Source organism: Mesocricetus auratus, unplaced genomic scaffold, assembly GCF_017639785.1.
Source record: "Mesocricetus auratus isolate SY011 unplaced genomic scaffold, BCM_Maur_2.0 Super-Scaffold_100011, whole genome shotgun sequence".
NCBI lineage: Eukaryota > Metazoa > Chordata > Mammalia > Rodentia > Cricetidae > Mesocricetus > Mesocricetus auratus.
The window spans coordinates 62,324,769-62,348,208 of NW_024429195.1; the positions used below are offsets into that span (position 1 = coordinate 62,324,769).

At 37.4% G+C, this 23,440-nt stretch overlaps 1 protein-coding gene across 1 annotated transcript in view; it reads left to right on the plus strand.

The window, feature by feature from the left end:
- Positions 1–23,440, plus strand: part of Acss3 (acyl-CoA synthetase short chain family member 3) — a 169,623-nt gene that overhangs the window by 55,032 nt on the left and 91,151 nt on the right. Inside the window, exons 3-5 of the mRNA XM_040754956.1 lie at positions 3,239–3,427; positions 6,797–6,931; positions 10,513–10,653. Of these exons, the coding sequence (XP_040610890.1) occupies positions 3,239–3,427; positions 6,797–6,931; positions 10,513–10,653 (465 nt within the window). The remainder of the gene's footprint in view (positions 1–3,238; positions 3,428–6,796; positions 6,932–10,512; positions 10,654–23,440) is intronic.

Below are 23,440 nucleotides of genomic sequence, written 5' to 3' on the forward strand. Positions count from 1 at the left end.
AGAATTCCTAGACATTAATGACATCATGATGGTTTTTCTGTTGTTGAATGTGTTCTTATATTGTCATCTTCCCATCCCTTCTTCCAGTGGGTGCAGGTGGAGTCTCTTCCTCTCCTGATGAGTACTAGTCTCATGGTGGGTGCAGGCAGGTCTGAGACTCTCCCTCTTCCAGTGGGTTGGAGTGGGACTAGCACAGTGATGTCAGTAGATTCTTAGTTCCCAGACCAGGAGATCCCAGAGTGAGCAAGCAGAAGTTGGGCCTGAGACAGGACCCCCCAAGCTCCCAAACACTTTTTATTGGATGTAAGAACAGCTCCATGAGATGAAACCCATACCTGACACTACTAAAGGGGACAAGAACTTGGGAATGTATATGTCATGTGTCTTGGATAAAGTCTAATATATAAGGCCCAATATATAATATATATTCATATGCTATATCTATTGATCAATGCCTCATTTAACCCACATCAGAGCAGTTTCTTCTTGAAGTAGATTATAATTTACATAGAAACCCATATATGGACAATGTGCTAAGAGTGGGAGACTTTGGAGCACTCACCACTAAATGAGATGTCTTTATCACACCCATAGCCTAAAGCCTTAGAGATTCATGTGGAAGAGGAGTCAGAATCATTGTAAGCACCAGAGGTGGTCTAATACTCAAAGAACAGCATTTACCAAATACAATTAAGGCCAGTGCATATAAGACTCACAGAAATTGTAGCAGCATGCAGGAGACTTGCACCAGCTTAAGTCAGACAAATTCCCAACAATGAGAACCAAGTCACAACCCTACCCAAGAAGCTATTTTAATTCATAGTTGCTAGGAGAGGGAAAATCTGTCTTTCTCCAATTGAGTACTTGTACACTGGTTAGATCAAACATACTCCACGATAGACCTAGTCTCAGGAGTTGTTGACAAACACAAAATATACATACTCCATGATTTTGTGTGCTTCTTTTGTTTATTAAGAAAGAGAAAGACATGAAGTTGAGTGTGTCAGAAGGGAGCAAAAGAGTTAGAGAGAAGAGAAAGAATGTGACCAAAATATATTGTATGAAAATTTAAAAGATAAATACAAATAAAATTAATAAACTTTGATCACTCCATATCACTACATGGGGACTAAATTCCCTTAAACAGCACCGTAGCTCATACTCAAACAAAATCATATATGAATCCTAACAAATTTAATTCTACCTACTTGTTAATATCTGATATGATCTCAAATTAAACTCATATTGACGTTACGTTTGGTAATGATTTTTCTCTATGAGATCTTAGTTTAAAAAAATGCCTTGAGCTCTTGATTTCATTGCTTTCAGTGGACAGAAACATTTTAGACATCTTTCAGTTATTTGTGAGTGAGACTAAAACATAAAATTCACAGCATCATTCCTAGATTAGCTTTCCCTTGGATAATGTTCCAGACATTATTCAAAATGTTAATGTTAAACTTATAAGCAAGCAAATTTTTTCAGGACTCTACACAAATGGTTTATTGGGCAATGTATTAACATGGCATAGTGATTTCTGAAGGGATTACATGCTGAAATATTTGCCTAGTGTTTATTTCCATTTCTGAGCTTTATATGGAATTTAAGTGTGTGATATATTTATATTTCCTTTGTGTATACTTTTTTTATAACTTTCTTCCGGGTAGCATTCCATTACATGATTTGTAATAACTGGCAAAGTAAAACCCTACGTTTTCCCATTTCTTTTACCAGAGACGTTAACCTTAGAGAAAATGGTCAGAATGTTTGAACTTCATCAGAAAAGAGGTAGAAAGAAGTGAAGATAACCACTAGTATCTCTGTGGCCAGTTCCTTTCCTCATGCCTCCTGTACTCATTTTCTTGAACAATCATTTTCAAAAGGCCAGCCATAATCCCTGTGGTTGCCCACGGGGCCCTACAGGTGCCTTGACAATAAACACCTCTGGCTCTAAATAGCATATTCATAGATATCTACTTATTCTCAACCATCTACAGGTCTTTGCTAAAATGTGACTTCCTTATGGAAGTCTCTCCTCACTATCATTGGCAATTAGACCTACCTCTTTCATAGGATTTATAATCTTTGAATAAAACTCATGTACTCATCTTTAATTACAGATATTACCTCTGCTAACATTATATACTAAGAGGGTAGAGATTTCTGTATTATTTGTCTTATTTTGTTTTCAGATCTGATTAATCACAAAATAGAGAGAGGTAGAGAGAGGCAGATAGAGGAGAGAGAGATGGGGGATAGAGGGGCGCAGATGCTTCTCATATTTGGTTAGAAATAATATTTTTAAGTGAAAGAACAGTTTTAAAGCAATAGAATTTTGAACTTATAATGAAGTCTGGGCACACAGCCTGCTGTAATCAGGTGCCGAAAGGTTCCTTGCAGCAAAATATATTATGTGTATGCTTATGCTCTGCTTTCCTATATTTTTACTAGAAACTGCAAAAACGTGTGTTAGGAGGAAGCACATTTTTGTATTTGACCTCAGAATGTATGATAAAAGTGAAAACAGGCTTCTATACTTGCTCCAAAAGGATATTAGTCTAATTATTTTTGTACAAATGTTTAGTATAGAACGCACAAAGAAAAAATGACTTGAGGTATTAAAAAGCACAAAAAATATAAGGTTAGTAAACCCCTTAGTCTCCTTTCTATTTTTTTTAATTTTTGAATTTTTTTATTTATTTAGGTTAGAAACAATCTTGCTTCACATGTCAATACCAGCTCCTCTTGCTATTTCTTTTACTAGTTGTGTGATGTCTGATTAACTGTGTGTTACCGCTGAGCCTCAATTGCCATATTTTCTTTCTCAATGTATTTATTTTCACAGCTAATTCATCATGTATCTAAATTCATAGCTGTTTTATTTTCCCTTTGCTTAGCAGACTGTTTAATATAAGTTCCATAAGGAAAAATCTAGTTTTCTTTTTTCAATATGCATCACTAATTATAAATATCAAGCCAGACATGATAAATTGCTTAGTAAATGTGCTGTATGATGAATGATTAAGCAAATGTAAGCCATGGAGTTATCTGACACAATGGTGGTAAATATTTGTATGCAATCATTTAAAGTGAAGAGACACCATTTTCATCATGTCTAAACCATTATCTTCATTATTAAGTACATTCTCCATGCTTCTTTAATTTGCCACTGCCTTCTAAATTAACTATCTCAACCTTAAATTTAGTGAAATAATAAAGCACTGATTTTTCACAACAGGTCTCTAAGCTGGCGGGTGTCTTGGTCAATCAGGGTGTCAAGAAAGGTGACACTGTGGTCATCTATATGCCCATGATCCCGCAAGCAATATATACCATGCTGGCATGTGCAAGGATAGGAGCCATCCACAGCCTCATATTTGGAGGGTTTGCATCCAAAGAACTAAGTACCCGCATTGATCATGTAAAGGTATGTACTTTCTGTAGAGTCAAGGCCTTCAGATGCTTATAGAAAAGCACTTAACTGTGGGCCTCATTTAAGTATTATTTTATGATTTCATCTTACTTTCAGATGGACTTTAGTCTATCTACCCTCTTTCCTTCCCTCTCTCCTTCCCCTCTCACCTTCCTTCCTTCCTTCTTTCTTTTTGCCTATATCTGTTAACCACACATTAATTTTGGAGTTGTTGCTATACCAAACATCCTGCTAGGTGTTTAGAGGAACATAAAATAGGAGATGAGACATGTACATTCCATGTAAATTTGTTATGTACTGACATGGATAAGACAGCTGAGAAAAACAAGTGATAAGTGATTTACCTCTTGGACATCTCTAAGTCCTTGATACTTTCCTTGGAACTGGGTAACAAATCTCTCTTTAGGCTTGTTCCTTGGAACTGGGTAATAAATGATTATTACCCTGAGAGATTGGCACAGAGGTACAGGGTTAAGAGGGAATGTTTGGAATATTGCTGTCACATTTTTAAATTGGGTACTAAGATAATAAATACTACAAACCTACTGTGAAAGATTCTTGAGGTATGACCTTAAATCATGTAGTACATGATTTATGGCTTATATGATTCATTTAAATATGTTGGACATTACCATTTCCTGAACTTAGCAGGAGTCACCACATATTTTTCTGTAAGGAGCCACACAGTAAATATTTGAGGATTTCTGTGCCACTTTGTTTCTGGTGCAGCCATTCAGCTGCTAGTATAACACTATGATAGGCATAGAGAATACACACAAGGGTGAGTATATCTGTGTCACAGTAAAACTGCACAAAAATTGCATGGCCTTCTAATTTATAGGTATGGACATTTTCTTCTTCTTCTTCTTCTTCTTCTTCTTCTTCTTCTTCTTCTTCTTCTTCTTCTTCTTCTTCTTTTTCTTTTTGGTCAGATAAAGAGAAAATCCTGGAAAATGGAAATATTTAAGTGGGATCTTGACTAAGATCTCCTAGTTGATTGCGATGAGATAATGGGATCCACAAAAAATATAAATCAAGAGTTACAGGCAAGAAGAAATAAGAGCCTTCAAGGAGAGAGCTGCACACTAGTGTGACAGAATGTAGTAGAGAGAGAACTCCCTAGGTAGGATTCTACTGAATCTACAGAAATAACAATGCAGAGTTTGGAGCAGGCAAGTGTTGTATTTTAAGTGATGTTAGAGGAAGATAGTCTTGCAGTGTGGAAGACTCTGAGAGCTTGAGCAAGAACTTGTAGTAGGTAGTCTCTTTGCAAAGCAGTTGTGACTATGTGGGGAAATGGTAGTCAGAAGCCTGAGGAAGGAAGGAAAGAGAAGATGGCATACCTTACAGTTACACAAGCCCCAAATGAAACATTCCTGGCAGGGCACGGAGTGAGTATATTAGCAATTCTCGTGGGATGCAGGCACACAGGAAGACTGTATATCTGCTTCATTTGGAAATCAATTAAGTGTTAGAACTGGGACATCATTTTTTGAGCTAACCACCTGACTTAGTTGGTTTTTTTGTTGTTTGTTTGCTTTTATTTTTAAAAACATATTGAGTTGAGGCTCATCCCAAAAGAATAATAATAATAATATTTTTGTTTAGTCTCTTATTTTGATTTACTTTAATTCTTCAAGTGTTATAAATTTATATGTGTTCTTCGTTTATTGTATAGCTTACTTTCATTTGTTCCAAATTCTAATCTTAGGAAATGTTATCTAGTGTTATGCTCATAAACATTAAAGATAATAATTGTGAACTATGTTAAAATATGTATCTTTACAATATAATAAAACTAAACAAGAATTATATCTATTTTCTCTCTCCATGTCTTTAAAAATATCAACTTACTATATATAGTTGGAAAGAAAGGTTCTGAAACCAGACAGAACCGATGTCCCTGCCTCCACCACTTCTAACCTGAGACAAGTTATGTAACTGCAGTGAGCTGCAGCTCTATGAGTATTAGGTAACATTAAAATTGCAAAAATATCTGGCGGTGGTGGCGCATGCCTTTAATCCCAGCACTCGGAAGGCAGAGGCAGGTGGATCTCTATGAGTTCGAGACCAAGGCTGGTCTACCTAGCGAGTACCAGGACAAGCTCCAAAACAATACAGAGAAACCCTGTCTCAAAAAAAAAACAAAAAAAATGCAAAATTGACTGTATATGCATATAATTGACATAGTCTAAATTGTCCCTAAAGTAACCAGAAGTCAGAATTCAAGAACAGATGCAATACCACAGAGTGATAATCTGTTTCTTGATTAATTTGTTACATGACAGCTTGTCTTGGAACCATATAATAACAAAATAATGGCATGCTTATTTCTATAAATTATTGAAAAAATGGCTTAGATGATTGCTGTTGAGAACTTATGATGTACTAAGCAATGTATGAGGATCAAAAGACCCCAAAATAATTGCTATCCTTATTTGTCATTGGAGAGCTTACTGTGTTAGGAGGTAAAGGAACATGTGAACTATAGTCCCATATCTGAGATACACCTAGCATGTTCCAAAGAAAGATTAACATAGACATTCCAGGGACACCTTTCACCTACACTTAAAATATGAAGATGAATGTACGTTAATAACAGGAGCAAGTCCTGAACTTATGAAGCACTTAGGAGACAAAAGAATGATCTCTGAGCGTGAGGAAACCTATATAGTCAGTTCCTGGACAACCAGAGCTACATATGAGACTCTGTTTCAAAGGAATAATATTCATAATAATAATAATAATAATAATAGTAAACTATATAATATGTACCAAACTAATTATGTATTAAGAATGAGGAAAAAGACTAAAATTTATTTAAGTTTTGGATTGCCTCGTTTTGTCATATGTAGGAGACAACATTTATACAGAAAACCTAAAATAGCTTCCTGATTGCAACCTGGTGGATTCTTGTCACTTAAGAGATACAATACTCCCATAAACAAAAAGGTGTGTGTGTGTGTGTGTGTGTGTGTGTGTGTGCATGCATGTGGGTGCATTTGGGTCTGTATATATGCATATCCCTGTGTGTGTATGAATGTAATAGAGGTCAGCATTTCTCTGGATCATGGGAGATTTACTTCGTTTAATGAATTCTTTGGAAGGTATTTTATACGGTTCAAGTTTATGAGCCCTAGGTATCATTAAGTATATGATTTTGAACTGTTAAGTCAGATCTTATGTGTTAGTGGTTATAAGGGGGTTTACTGCTTTTGATGCCATTGTTTAATGGTGAACAGAAACCATTTTAACATTTCTTTCAAAATATTAAACTGACAATCTACACTGGAATATTTTGATTACTTTTGCTAGGATTATTAAAGCCTTTTTTTCCTTTTATTCTTCTTCTTCTTATTTTAGCCCAAGCTGGTTGTTACAGCATCATTCGGCATTGAACCTGGAAGAAAGGTAGAATACGTCCCGCTTTTGGAAGAAGCATTGAGAATAGGACAACATAGACCAGACAGGGTTCTCATTTACAATCGTCCAAATATGGTAATTGGAAACTTTTAACTTTCTTCTTGCTGATGGTATTGTGCCAAAGATGATTTTAGTTTTGATCATTTGAACACTACAATTGACTCCTGAACTACTAAATATCCTGAGTACGATTGCAATTATGGAAGTGAAAAAAGAGAGATGTCAGTGTCTATGGAAAGCTAGGTGAGAATAACAATTAAGAAGCCACACAAGCACATGTGCTAGTAATACTTTAGGTTTCTCCTGGGCTGTCACTTATGACTAATTTGTATATACTAGCAAATACTAACTACTTGCTTGCTATTTAGTTATCAAGATACTATGGATGTCATTTTCAAGATTCAAGTAGAATTTGGCAACTGTATGAGTTACAGGGACTGTAACTCCTATTTGACGAAGGCAAATCATGCACTGAGTTGGAGTGCCCTGCCTAATTGGTAACAGTCGTGATTTGGCCTCTAGCACTTACACTCTGAATGTGCTCTTTACCCCTCTGCTTTATAACCCATCGGAAAGGTCTGATTCTTCATATGCAAGGTATATTTTTAAACGTTAAGGAATGTTTTCTCATCCAGAAATAAACTGGCTTCAGAAAAATAAAATTTGAATATTCTCTACAAATTGTTCTATGATCCACAGAAAAGGAAAGATGATAGCAATGAAAATATTTTATACTTTGCCTTTTAACCTAGACCTGATGATCACCTTACTTCTATCATCAATCAGTTCTCTAACTTCATACCATAGGACCAAGTTAGTTGTTTAGCAACTCATTATTCTTTTAGTAGAAGATAAACTACAACATTGCAAATGTCCATATGTCATTTTGTAGATCTCTCGAGAGGATCTCATCAGAAAGTACTTAATTGACGAGTTTGGGGACTAGAGTCGTAAGACTGTGTCATTTTGATGAGCACATCACAAGAATCATTGCCACAATAAATTCCCTTGTGGAGCTTCAGGGCTGTGGTTCATGAACTGTTGCACTCGGTGAATTTAATGCTTTCACTGTCTCAGAGAAGAAGGCTAAGTTTCTTTCAAGCACACATATTTTAAAAAGAGGCTTTGTTGCCATGTAAATCAAGGAACACAACGTCAGCCCCTGAGTGGAGTGTAGGTGAGGAAAGGGCAGAGAAATTGCAGAAAGGAACACACAGAAGCATTTATTTGCGAGTCTCCTGTGTACAAACAGATATGAGTTCACTTAGAAGAGGCAGAGGCCTTGTGCTAGAGTGGGAACAGTGTTAAGCGGTTTCCAGTGTCTTTGCTTTATTTACTTCTCACAGATCAATGAGTTGGATCTTACCCTGGCTCCATGTTGCTGCTGAAGAAACTGAGTCATGGACCAGTGAACACCCAAATTCTAGCTAATGGATATAGCATAATTGGAACTGTGGTTTGATAACTTTTAAACAATAAGATATGAGCTATTTCTTCTGCTCCATTAGTATGTGATGTTTAGATATTCAGCCTCTTTATCCAAATTTTAATGTGATTCTCTTCTCTCAATGGAATTGTTTTATCTCTTTATCTCATCTAACTAGCTCACTTTTGTCCCTTTGCCCTTTCTGTCTTGCCTCTCCAGTGATACAGAAGAAGGCTTTTGATACATCTGGTCTTTATATAAGACCTTCTGTTTAGGCAGTAATTAAACCAAGTGGGTTTTGTTTGCTTTTAATTTAGAGGAAAGAAATGGTGAGGCTTGGTACAGTGTCTTTTTCACTAGCTGTACTTCTACTCAATGAAGTAAACCTTTGGCTACTACTTCTGAGCCTCAGGCAAACTATGAAGGAAGCAAAGGAATATCCCTTGTTTCCATGGCTTTCTCTAAGTGTTGTCTGTTAATAATTCTAATATCTAGGAAGGGCTTGTCTACACACACACACACACACACATACACTTTATACAATAAATGCCTATGTTGTTACTTCTCTCTTCATTTCCTCAGAATGGTTTAGTCACATATATTATTTTAGCCTAAAGGATAACCATTTTTCTGGTGCCCATTTCATTAGAGGCTTGTAAAAATCAAAGATGTTTGTAATCACAATTCAGTTTTCATTTTGCAGTATGATGATTTTTACAGCTCTACAATTATGGTGTTAAAGCTTTGGTAATTTGAAATTGGCTATTTTTATCTCATGCATAAAATGAAATGGAAATACAATTTGCTTACAGTTCTCTGTTCTGTTTATGTAAATGGTGTCAGCAGTTACCTATCCAAGGGAGGCAAGAGACATCAGTTGTGCTTGAAATATAAACTTTACAAGTGATGTTCAGTTCAGATATTTAGATACAAATAAATTCACTCAGACATATTGCATTTATGATATTGTCTCAATACATAATTTGTAAAATTACATATTTAAATGTATGAAAAGTTTTTATAGTCCTGGTTAATAGTAGGAATCCTGGAAAGTGGAAGTTAATTTCTTTTGGGAGTTCCCAGAGCCTGTGAGCTTAATCCAGACATTGTCTTGATGAAGTCAATAGTTTCATACATGTCTAGTGTTGTTAATTTACTCTATGAAAGTTTGTGTAATTGGTTTTTGCCTGTGTTTATGACTTCTTCACTATAAACTTCCTGATATACCAGGTGTCATAGTGCATGGCATTAATCTCACAGAAATGGAGGTAGAGGCAGGCAAAAATCTCTATGAATTGGAAGTCAGTCCAATCTATATAAGGAGCTCCAAGCTAGCCAGTGATACGGAGTATCAAAAAAAAATCAAAACACCCTTCTTGATAAAGAATCTTGAATTTAATGTTTCAAGAAATAGTACAATCTCTTATGTAGATGGCTGTAGTTTCTCATTAGAGTGACTTTTTTCCAAGCCTACTCCCTATTCTTCATTTTTCTTCCCACTTAATGGCTATTTAATTTATTTAATGTCTCCTTTTTATGACACAGTTATTATCACAAAATTTATAATACAAAACCTTTTTCTTAAGGGAAGAAAACAAGATTTTTTTGTTTTATTGTCTATCATGTTAATAAATGAGGAAAACATTTTGTGTGTCACCTATTGTCTTTGATTTTGAAAATTTGTTTCAGTCTTGAACAAATACATGTTGATCTTTTTCTTATCTCTGAAGGTTAATTGAGATGCTCCATTAGAAATGTAGCTGCAGTGTGGCACCCAAACGTCCCTATACAAACATAATTTAATGCATTAGTTGATATTTACTGGCCAGGATGGAGCTTCTATATTAAAAAGTCAAGCTAGAACTTAGTTTTTAAAGTTACCTGTGCACATTCATTTTTGCAAACATGTATCTCTTTGTTAATTAAGCTTCAGGACTCACAAAAGCACAACACCATCACATTGAATTAGAGGGCAGTAAAAATTTGGTTTTTATCCATGAGAGAGAAAGTAACACCAAACCACTGGATTGTGTGAAAATATAGATTTTCAAAAAATAAAATCTACCTTAACTTGTAACTTTGAGATCCATTCATAAATCCAAAGCTAGTGTCATGAAGGCACAACTTCTTAAAGGATGCTGGCACTTACAGATTTAGCCACTCCTTGGCTCTCCTGTAACTTAATTTCCTATATTCACTATGCACATTTTGACATATTTTTTCGGTGCAGGAGAAAGTTCCTTTGATGTCAGGCCGTGATCTTGATTGGGAAGAAGAAATGGCAAAAGCCCAGTCGCATGACTGTGTGCCTGTTGTCTCAGAGCACCCGTTGTACATTCTCTACACATCTGGAACAACTGGGCTGCCTAAGGTATGTGCTGCCTTTGGGCTATCCACAGTGGCAAGTTTCCATTACAGCGAACCTGTGTGACTGTGGAATTAAAATGTTTACCGGTTGTAGCTTGTCGTTTAGGCACAGTTCCTTTATTTCTTAAATGAATTCTGTAAAAACACTTTTTTTCTTTTAGACTTTCTTTTCATTTTTTAGTTTTTTTGGTTTTACTTTACGTTCTCCCTCCCACCCTTTTTCCCACCTTCCTCATCTCCCCTATACCCCACTCCTAGTCCCCTCCTCCTAATGGGTAAGGGCTCCCATGAAGAGTCAACATAGTCTGGCACAACAGGTTAGAGCAGAGTCTGGCCCGTCTCCCATATATTAAGACTGACCATGGCATCCCACCATGGGGAATGGGCTCCGACAAGCTAGCTCTTGTACCGGAATAGTATCATTAAAAATGAAGCACTTGTTCAAATTTCTCAACTGTCAAAAATAATACTTGCTTTGGTGAGTTGGTAAGTTCAGTATGCAGTTAATTGAACATTGGACTAATGACATTTTAATATATATATATATTATATATTTTGTGGCACTGTGCTTGAACCCAAAGTAAAAGATATATTTGAAAAGATAATTTTATTTTTTAAATCGTCATATATGTTCTATATACGATGAGATGGATTCAGTTACATGTATTGATGTACGTGTATGAATGAGGGCTGGCCCCGTGTTCCACAGCAAACATGCGAAAGGGAAAGGACAAGCACGAGAGTTGGCTCTTTCCTTCAGTCACATGGGTTCTAGTGCTCTTACTCAGGACTTCACCCTAGGTGGCACACCCTCTGATTATCTGAGCCATCCTGACAGCCACGAAATAGATTTTTGATTGACGGTAATTTGTTATGTTACTGTAAATCTGAGGTTGAAATCTAGACAGTTTGAGTCAGAGACTACTTATCCAAATTATGCAGCTATTTGATTTATAATAAGGAGGAACTTGACACCCTTTCATTCATCTATCATGAGACGTATTTTTGCAAAGCAAAAAATAAAAGCATCAGTATTCATCAATGTATCTGGTCTCAACAAATTACATATTAGTATGGTATCTTCAAGGATATGTCCTTCATACAACTTCATATTATCTTTGTTTGTCTCAATTAGATGGCTCAATATTCATTAAATCAGAATTTAACAGAGATATCAACCTTTCGAATTCCTCTTCACTTCTTAGTAGCACTTCTTTGTTATTCTTAATTGTTTGAAAAATATAATGTCAGGCGTATTAAGATAATGACTCCATTACATTTCCTTTTAAATGGAAATTTAAGATAGGTCACAGAAAAGTTACATGTGAGAAAACACCTGGTAGGAGAATTTTTCCACTGAGATGACATGTTTCTTTTGAATTGTTTTCTTTCATTGTGTGTTGCACACAGTTGATGCCCAGTAACATTTGTCCTTTGTTAGTTGTCAAAACAGGTATGTGCATATGCAAAATGATTTTTGTTTGTTTTCCGAGACAGGGTCTCTCTGTGTAGCTTTTGAGCCTGTCCTGGAGCTCACTCCCGTAGACCAGGCTAGCCTCAGACTCACAGAGATATGCCTGCCTCTGCCTCCTGAGTGCTGTGATTACAGGTGTGTGCCAATACCTCCTGGCCAAAGCGATATTTTTAACAACTCTCATCATTTGAAAAGCAAATATTCCTTCATTAAATATTAGAGACTAATTTTTGTTGTTGTTTAAGCAGTTCAAGTGGTTTATTTTCACTTCTTTTTGTTATTCACAAGTCCCATGTAGTTCATCTGGACATTTCTCCATGAAATGACAATGGATTCAGCAAAGCTCTAATTTTATACAAAAGTCTTAATATGAAAAGAAAATCCTAACATTAAAAATGGCATAACCTCATTACACTTGAGACACATGTTGGCAAACTTTAGTTTGTCAAAAAGCCTCTAGAATATGTATTTAAAGATTTAAAAAAACCCACATGTGCTGTACTGAGAACTCCTATCACCCTGGAATTCACTGTGACCTGAATTGAGATATACTAATCTGAGGAAGAAAAGAGATGTTTGCGATGGAGGCTAAGTCAGCCAGTGTAGAAGAAATACAGTAAAGTTAATAATAGTGTGTAGTTGCCTCACGTTTTCTGTGGGTTATGGACGTCCCTTCCTCTCAGACCTGAACTCAAAATAACCTAATGGGCTATCCTGGAGAAAATTTATTTCAGTATGTTAGAGGAAGCTCTGATCATTTAGAATTTTGCTCAGTTTAATATACGTGTATAGAGTGTTCATTCTAAGCAAAACAGATAAGATGTGAGTCATTCATAGTCCTAATCTAGGAGGATGGAAATGCACAGCCATATGAGTAATGCAATACACACAGTAATCAGTTTTTGGAGGAGATACACAACAAAGACAGGGAGATTGGTTTTCAGGTTATATGGCTTAGCACATTTCTTAGGAGAGCACAATTAATTTGCATGAATCAGACTTGGTTCAGAGTTAGGAATGAGAAAGAGAAAAAAACATGCTTTTCAGTTTGAGGATAGATATACAGGGAAATGGTCTGGATCTGGTAAAGTGTGAGGGTGTTGAGCATATTGGTGTGTGTTTGGGACATTAATACTAGTACAGTCAGTAATTGGACATGAGCCTGATTCCAAGAGCTACCCCAAGAACGGTATATAGGCCCTTGTAAATCATCAGTGTAGAGGTCTGGCTTTCAAATCACAGTGTGGGTGACTTGACATCTTCTTATATTCCCCAGTGTATCCCCATCCCAGATGATCTTGATGGGGTCAGCTTGTACCTTTTGGTCTGTTCATGTCAAAGAAAGAGTTGGCTTCCAAGTTCTTATCAATAAATTCTTGTGAAGCTCTATAATTCTTGTGTTTCAATTAGCTATACCTGGCTACTTAAAGAGCTCTGGGCAGCATGGAAAATCTCTACCCTAGTGTACTATTTTTGCAAGAGAAAACTGTACTCCACAAACTATAATCACCCACACCTAGGACAAGTTTAACATTCTGAATTTTTTTTTACTTACATAGTTTTATCACTTAGGTCTCCCATAAATTATTGCTCAAGATTTAATGCCTTCCAGATGCTCACTAGGTTTCTGTTGTTGTCTTCCCTAGGACTCTGGCTGGACAGAAAGCTTGCCACATTTTATTTTATTTTTCCACTGACCTCAGCTGAACTCTTGTTTGTTTTGCCTTTTGATCATTCCTCTCTTTTCCAATTGCTTCAGCACTTTTGGAACCTGGTTGACATGCCAGCCTGACTCATTTAGATCTGCTCATACCCTTCTTACTATATAAAGCTCACATTCTGACATGGGACTCAGCGAAGCCAATAATTCCTGACCACGACTCCCTTGCCAATTTAAAATAAAAGCAAATCATATAAAAACAAACAAAACAAAATAGAACAAATATAAACAATAGGTTACCCAAAGCCAGTCAAAGTGTTAGGGACAGCCCTTGCTCCCACTGTTAGATGTCCCACAAGTAGACCAAACTACACAACTGCCTCACATATGTAGAGAGCATAGGTTGGTCCCATGCAGGCTCCCTGGCTATCAGTACAGACTCTGAACTCCTACAAGCAGCCTGGCCTAGTCATAATACAAGGGAGGAGCACAGTCCTACCTCAACCTGATATGCAATGCTTGTTGACAACCATGGAATTCCTGCCCCTTTCTGAACAGAAAGAGAAGAGGAATGGATGGGGGTGAGGAGGGAATGGAAGGAGAAGAGAGAGGGGAAACTTCAGGTTGGGTATAAAATAAATAAATAAATTTAATAGAAATATAAAGAAGAAAGAGTTTGGTTTTGGTGCATACTTTTGATACCATTCATCATGATAAAGACATCATGGAAGCAAAATTCAGAGACAGCTGGCTATGTTGTATCCATAGCACGTGTGTGATAGGGACATGTACATGCCACTGTATGTTTCTGCTTAGAGGACAGCCTAGAGTATCAGTTCCCATAGTCCACTCTTTTGTTGTTTTTGTTGATGTTGTTTGGGACAGGGTTTCTCTGTGTAGCTTTGTAGCCCAGACTGGCCTTGAACTCACAGAGATGGTCCTGCCTCTGCCGCTTGAGTGCTGGGATTAAAGACATGAGCCACCACCACCTGGCTTAGTCACTTTGTTTTGTTTTGTTTTATAGATTCACTAAGGATTCCCCTCCCTCTACCTCCTATTTCTGTAGGACACTGTGATTACAGACACACACTACTTAGTAGTGCTTTCCATGAATTCTACCTATCTAAATTCAGGTCTTCGTGCTTTCATGGCAAATACGTCACCCATTGAGTCATCATCCTTGCTTTCTAATAGATAACTTTTAAGTCATTAACCTTCACCCTTTGTCCCCTTTGGGTTCTAGTCATGTTGTGGTGGAAAATAAATTCAGCCCCACATCAAAGGGCCTTATAGTCTTTAGCAATACTAGCACTGTTTAAGAGTCTGAAGTCTAAGTCTCTTCTGGGAATCAGAACAATGGCTTTACTTTGAGCTTCCATCAAATGAAAAAACATGTAGCATTGTTCCTATACACACTGTCACAGAATAGGTATTCCCATTCTAGCAGAGAGGAATGGTTGCAGAAAAAGGAAAAGGGAAACAAAAAGACTGAAACCTGCTTGGGCAAATTCCAAATCCTGCAGCTCCATGTCAACACCAGAGGTTGAGAAGGAATCACCTGGGAGTTCTCGACTAACTTCAAACCTCCGGCTCTGCTACCTGCCCCACAATAGCCTCTCCTTTGGACCAGCTCCACTTGGTGTACCAGCCTTTCTTGGCAGACTCTCTAGGGTCTTGGCATCTCCATCATCCTGGTATCTCCGTTTCAACTTGGACTTCACCACCATTGCTTTACACAGTGACCTCAGGAATTTGCAGACTATAGCGCTGGTTCACATGGCTTGCTTGTAGTGACCTCACAGAAAGTTGGCATGTGTTCCATGATTTCATATTGCCTTCATTCTTGTGTCTTTTATGCCTGTAAACAAGTATCCTGTATGTAGCACTGTCTAGATTTGGTGTCGTTTTGGGGTTGAGTCTGTCCCTCTTGAGACACAATTTCATTGACATGCACTGGACATACAGAAATATTTTCTTTGGCAATTGTTTCAAGCAGAAAAACCCTATTATGGTGTTCTCAGTTTTCAAATGCTCTCTCTTTCCAAATTCATTTCCATTTTCAACAGATGGAGCCTTGCAAAGGTAGGATCTTGTCCATTGGAAACCTCTTCTGTTACATCAGTGTACAACAGCATATTTCTCTTTAAGGACACTGAATAAATACAAGTGATTTAGTACATGATTTGTTTGTAACTTTGAATTCATTAACACTGTTTTCCTTGACCAACCGCACAGTTTTAAATATCATTATTTCTCATCTCTCCCTCCTTTCTGCCCTCTGTCTCTCCCTCCCTTTCCCCTTCCTGTTTCTGTCTCCCTTTGCCTACCTCTATCTGTGTTTCTGTCTCCCTATGCCTTCCTCTTTCTGTTTTTCTGTCTCCCTCTGCCTGCTCTTTCTATTTTTTCCTCAATGTGGAAAAGACCAATGATCAGTAAGTAGAACATCACCCTGATGGTATCCTGTCTTGAGATTTCTTCTGCAAAGTATTAACTTAACTTTCGAATTTAGCCTTGACTAAAGTTCTCACAGCACAGGTAGACTGCCATCAGATGATTTCCCAGATACATTTTTCCAGAGTCTCTGATAGCGCCTGGAACTTCATGAATAAGTCCACCACTATATGAATTTAGCATGGCTTTCTCTCCTTCAAGACTCCCACCAAATGGCCATTAGCTTATGAAGAGATGCTTGTAGAATCTAGGTCTTTTCTCGCCAATGTTTCAGACTCTTCAAAATTTCTCCTAGAAAGCCAGTTCCAAAGAGTTAATAACAACAGTGTAAAGTTCATCACAGCAACAGTCCCAACCACATAAACTTTTCCTGTTTCAGTGACAAAATACCCTATAACTACCATTAGAAACAAATGTTTTTTTCTGCTATTTTTCTCACAGTTTAAGGACACATTAATATTAATCCTTCTTTATTACACAATCCAGGACCCTAGTCCATGGATTGGTAAAATGCACATTTAGGGTGGTTCTTCCTATTTGAAGTAACCCAATGTAGAAACGTTTTCACAAACCTACTGAGAAGTTCATGTCTTATACAATTATGAATACTAATATGTTGTGAATCAATATTAACCAACAGTATCCAAAGCCCATCTCTGCACTCTGGTATTTGATGAATCAATCTCTCCCTTCTCTCTACTAATGCACAGTCCTCTCTAGCCCAGTGAACTGTACATCAAATATCACCTCTCTCATAATTAGTTCCATTAGTAATGCCTGTCTTCCTCTCTGGTCTTCTCGCCTCTAATATTAATGGAGAGATCAATCAGTGATTACCAAGGGTCTCTAATGGCACAGACCAAATGAGCCAGTCCATCAGAAACTGATTTCTATCTTGCTTCAGGTTATGCATTCTTTTTCTCTAGGAGTATAGGAAAGTTAGATTACTCCATCTCTCCACCTCCAAAGCACTGAGACTGATCCTATTAACCTATACATCCGATGACCTTATAAACCAGATTATAAGAGGTGCTTCCATTCTTTCTTTGAAATTCTTTACTAATTCAAACTGCTCAAAGGCAGAATATTCCCTGATTCTCATAGTTTCCTGTACTGGCCCATTATGAAAGCCCTCATCTACATACTGAAAAATGGATTTTTCATGTTCTTTGTATTAAAGATAAAACCTGAGGGGTATCCTTTCTCATTTCTACCCATTCTCCATTTTTTTCATTCTCCAGTTATTCATGTGTGTTCCAGGAATGTGAATGTCTGGAAGGAGCCTTCAATACATCACTTAATTTGTACTGTCATTCTCTTGCATTTTGTCAGTTTTAAGGAACGGCAAACCAACATGTCCATTTCATCCTTACTTTTATTACACCTGCACAAAAGAATCAGATGCTTATATGGAAGATAACATGTAAATATCCATTTCCATTGCAATTATTCCCATATACAGACAATTTTCTTTTTATTGTGAAGACAACTCAGTCTCAGTTGTATTTCTTATGGCCATGGCAGAGGACACACAAAAAGCATAGCCTGCTTTTTTCTAGGTAGATATAAGATATTTTGGGAATTGCAATGTATTTCCTAGTCCATCAGGTGTTATAAGGGAATCTCCATGCTCCTGAGGTGGACTTCATTCATGAAAGAGGCATGCTACTCCATAACATTTAGAAGATCTGGCCGTCATGGGATCCCACCACTGGCTGACATTCCATTTGCAGAACTGAAGATGTCCTTTGATTGTTGGGCTCATTATTTATTGCAGAAATCATGCAGATTCAGGTTGAGCAAGAAGGCACAGCATCCATTATAATGAATGGAAACATAATTATACAAAGATTGCCTTCACAAATATCTACCCACAGAGTAATCGGCTTCCATTAATGTGCTCTCACTTAATGCAAGGACCATGCAACTTCTCCTCCACAGCTACCCTTTGCTTATGTCAATAACTGTCCAGATTTCAATTGTATTATGTAATATTTGGGGAGAAGATGAAAACAAATGTTTATTTCTCAGGAAAGGGCATTGATGACAAAGCAAAGAATTCCAGCCAAATCTATGCTGATGAACAAATGAGTTTGTTAGAGGTTGTTTATTGGAGCATAAGTGATGCAAAGCAACTAGCAACTAAACCAAAAACCCACTGACATGTGAGCAAGTGATAACTTATGAACTCTGCATCTCTGGAGTTCACTACACAACTTACAGGCAGCTCTATAGTGTCCTTTCCTCTAGTAATTATTTCCTGCTTATCACTTTGGGGAGAGCCTTGTGCCTCTTATAAATTCCTAAGCTCCTGGACACTTAAAGCTTTATTAGTTTCCTTAGTGTTATAACCATCCCTGCAGGAGGAATTGTTTCAATTAGGAGGTAATTACTACACAACAAATGGCAAATATTTATGTCTCAGCCACTCAAACATATTTTTCCCCTTGGGGAGACTGAAGATTTGAAAATATTCCATTCCTATCCATCACAGTCTATCCAGGAGATCTCTATTTCTCCTTCCCGGGGATATCCAAGCAACTCCTCTTGGGCCTTTTACTTATCCTCTCTGGGTCTGTGGATTGTGGAATGATTATCCTTTACTTTACAGCTGATATCCATTTATGAGTGAATACATACCATCTTTGTTTTTCAGGGTCTAGGTTACCTCATTCAGGGTGATGTGAACTTGAGGGACCAAGTTTGGGGATGGGCAGAGTGGGATAGTGCTGAGAGAGATGACTGGAAAGGGAGGCTTTACTGGGTTGGATAGACACAAGGGAAACTACCAAGGGAGTCTACAACTAAGACTCCTGGCAGCAGTGGATCCATAGCCTGAACTGGCCATCCCCTGTGGTTGGATTGGTGAGTATCTTGGTTGTCATAGGAGAGCCTTTATCCAATAACGGGTGGAGGCAGCTTCCGAGACCCATGACCCATTGGGCCAAGCTTGGGGAGTCTTACTGAGGAGACAGCGGAGGAACTGTAGGAGCCAGGGAGGTCAGGGATTTCTTAGGAAAATTCCCTGAAATAGCTACCCTGACTCATGGGAAGTCACAGAGTCTGAACCAACAACCAGGGAGCCTACAAGGAACCAATTTAGGCTCTTTGCATGTATGTGACAGTTGTGTAGTTTTGTCTATTTGAGGGACTCCTGGCAATGGGAGAAGAGGCGGTCCCTGGTGCTGTTTCTGGTTTTTGGGAACCTATTCCTCATGCTTTGCAGCCTTGCCCAGACAGAATAAAGGGTGAGATGCTTGGCCTTATGACAGCTTGATATGCCATGCTTTGCTGATGCCCATGGGAGGTCTACTCCTTTCTGAATAAATACAGAGGAGGAATAGATTGAAGGGAGAGAAGAGGGTAGATGGGAGGAGGGAGTGGGAAAAGAAGAGGGAGGGAGGTGATGTATTTTGGTTGTGAGCCTAGCCTTTAACGGCTGAGCCATCTCTCCAGCCCGAGGGAGGTGATATAAAATGAATAAGTTACATTAAAAAATATTTACAAATATTTGGTACACATTGACATCAGACCTTTATGCCATTTGCTTTAATGTACTTCATGCATATTATTGCATGTTTTAGGATATATCCCAAGTGCGTTTATTTCACTCTGTCACTAATCTTAGAATTTGACCAAGGCAAGCCTTAAGATTATTTGCTGAACAAATTCTCTGTAGTTGGTCTGTTCCCCAGACTCTGTTTTCATTCCTATAATCATTATTTCATTTTAAAGGTGTAATAGAAAGTAATTTTATTAGAAACTTTAAGCACTAGACAGATTTGTGGATTTGCAGTAACGAAGTATGAATATATAAATTGTATGTCACCACAGACCTTTGTTACTTAGAAAAATATTTTAAAGCACTTACAGTGTTTTAAAATACTCTTTCTTGAGCTCAGGGGAGAGTCACTTGTCAAGTAAGTTTAGCGACTTGAGTTCATTCCACAGAGTACACATAACAAACTTCACCAGGAGGGCACATGGATCTGAAATCTTGGGGTTGCCTTTACCTGGGGGTGGGAGGAACTCAGAAGTGCTAGATACTCATGGATCTGGGAACTATCAGCCAATAGCAATAGAGACTTTGCATCAAATAAGGCAGAAGGCAAGGAGGAGCACCAGATACTTTGCTCTGACCTCTACACATGTTCTGTAACTCATGCTTGTCTACACCGACATGCATGTACAAACACATCACACCATCCCCACCGTTCTGTTTCTTATATGCATATGTAATATCTACATCATATACTCTATTCTTTAGTAGAATTTGCAGCTGTATATAGGAGGTGTTTGTATCTGCTTTTATCAACCTTGGGGTTGACTGGAAATGACATGAGAGGTAAAATCTAGTTGCTGCTGCCAATATTCATGAATCTATGCCTAAAATACTTGACATACAAGTTAGTTTGTTGTGGACTTCATATCTGTCTTTTTTCATGACTGCTTTCAACAGAGTTTAATAATGATCTATCTCCACTCAATTTTGCTACCTTGGAAGGAGTCTGACAATCAGAAAAGGATAAATAACCTTCTAGTGCTAAAAAATTAAAATAAATAAGAAATAGGGAAGGAAGAAAAAAACAGAAAGGGCTGAAATAAAGGCAGGAAATAAAAACTATAGATAAGGGTTTTTAGGCATTTATAGCACATTTGTAACTTCCGTTCCTTAGTTTTCTTCCCTGTCCCAAGGGAACAAGTGAGAGAGAGCAAGAGTAACACACATACGTGAACATTTTTTCCATCTCTGGTACAATTCTTGTTGGCAAAACGCTGAACTTGCTATATCTTAGCCCCTTATCTCAGAGATGTACTGATCAATAAGACATTACATAACTGCTAAAGAATCTTCTGCAGAGGTAGTCTCAGAGTCCTCAAGAAGCTGTAGCAAGAGGTTTTATATTTGATGAAATATCTCAAATGGAAACATTCCATCTCCTCTACTATGCTCCACTAAGTTCTACAACTTTGAAGGCACTCTCCTGAAAAGGAAAAAAAAGACAACACTGTTTTTCCCAAACCATTGTCTTGTTTATTCGGTGCTCACTCACTTCACTGTTTATCTTACTCGTCAGTACATGGACTAAATGTCCATTCGATGGCATAAACAGTATTCTATTCTCCCTGTATTCAGTGTGGGCCCAAAAGACAGTTTCATATCAATCCTCCTGAAAAATCTGTCTCTTTCAAAATTCCTCTTTCTTCCTATATGTTCCCTAAACCTTAAGGGAATGAAAATTGATATAGATGCCATATTTTGGGCCGAGCACAGCACCACCACTTATTTTCTCCACTTTGATGCTGCCAGAAAAAAAGGAGCATCTCTATTGAGACTTGAAATACATTAATCTATTGGTATACAGATAAATACTTAGAGGACAGTTTTATATTATGTTCATTTAGCAAAATAATAGAAGTAGAGTCCCCCCTCATGACTACCCCAGGCATCGGTTCTTGGGTAGGTTTACAGTGCTAGGTACAAGTTAGATGCTGAACTTGGTTGGTTATCCCCACAACATCCATGCCATTGTGGAACAAATGGGTGTGTCTTGCCAGGATGGTTGTTGTTGTGACTCCCAAGGTTCACAGGTGGATAAAATTAGGATGGCATACAGAGTTTGTAAGTTAACAAGAGCTATTTTCTTTTGCTTATCAACTCTCCGATACCCTTCATCATTTGCCGATGTATTTCTTTTAAATATATCATGTATTTCTCAGTGCTTTCTTGTTTCAGAACAGTAACTTGTGGGTGGAGGGCACAGGCGAGACTGAACAAGAGCATCAGTTCCATTAGAGATGGGTTTACAGTGATCTCTAAGCTTCCTGTAAACGAATTCCGGTAACTGAATTCTGGTCCTCTGGATTAGCACCAAGTGATCTCAATAACTGAACCATCGCCTTCATAATTTATACAGCAATTTAAGCACCCTGACAACACACACAGTACTTGGGAATGAATGCCCTATGCACTCAGTCTCTCTGCACATCTCAACCCTCTTTGTTGGTGCCCTTCAACACTCTTACACATCTGTATGTCTCTTTCTCAGGTTGCAGCAACAGAAACTACACACATTTCCTAATGTCTCATTTTCTGTCTCCATTCAATGTTACAATTTAGGTCACTCTGTGGCTTTTCTTACGATAAAAAGTATCCCATTAAGTTGTAATTATTAAGGTTCTCTGTGTGATGACTCTGGCTTCATTCCTGGGTGACAAGAAACCATCCTTTACTTTTTTGGGGCCTAAATTTGAATTCTTTCTATACTGTAAAAATTTCTATGTGTTCAAAAAATATCTATATTTTCATACTTCCCATTCTGATACAGAATTCATGTCATGTGTTACTTCTGGACACTGAGAATTGTAATCACATGAAGATTTTTCAGCTTCTTCATATCCTAAGGATTATGTCTGATCCTGAGGAGTCCAGAATGTTGGTACTATATGTGGCTTTTCTGAGAATTCATTAGATCCCTAAACCTTTTGCACTTAAGATAGAGTGTAAGCACTGGTGGAAAGTAGTAACATACACCCAGATGACTGAAATAACTTAAATTTGCATTTCAATGAAAGTAGTATTATTGAATAAGTAATTTTACCTTAACTATAATATCCAATGTACACTTTAAAATTATCCTCTGTAAAACCAGTTTTGACAAACACATCTATAGTTACAGTTACTTGAAGCTAAAAGAGTTGCTTGGGCCCAGGTGTTTGAGGCCAGCCTAGGTAATACAGCAAGAATCACTTTTTAAGAAATAGATATTTATAGTTCCTGATTGATTTTCCTTACCTAGAATGTAAATCAACAGTTGGTTATTTGAGGATGATTTCTGTATTCTAAGTCTGAACGGGATTTCTCCTTCACATGCAGTTATCATTACCTGAAAACCATAGTTAACAGGCAAGAAAGAAAGCATACTTCTCTCCCTGGGTTATTAACATATTACTATTCACAATAATGTCTTTAAAACCTAATATTTCTTTCCTCTTTTACTTCTGAACTTCTTATAAAATATCCACATGCAGAACATAGATCTGCATCATTCCATATTTTCACATCATTAAAAATTCTCTGATGTTTAAAGTCCATTATCTCAATATTTTAGCAGGCCTGGCCATATTACACAACTATAATTTATTAATGAACTGGTGTTGACTAAATCTTTAAGAGTCATTTTAAAGGAGGGTACTAAAGAACAA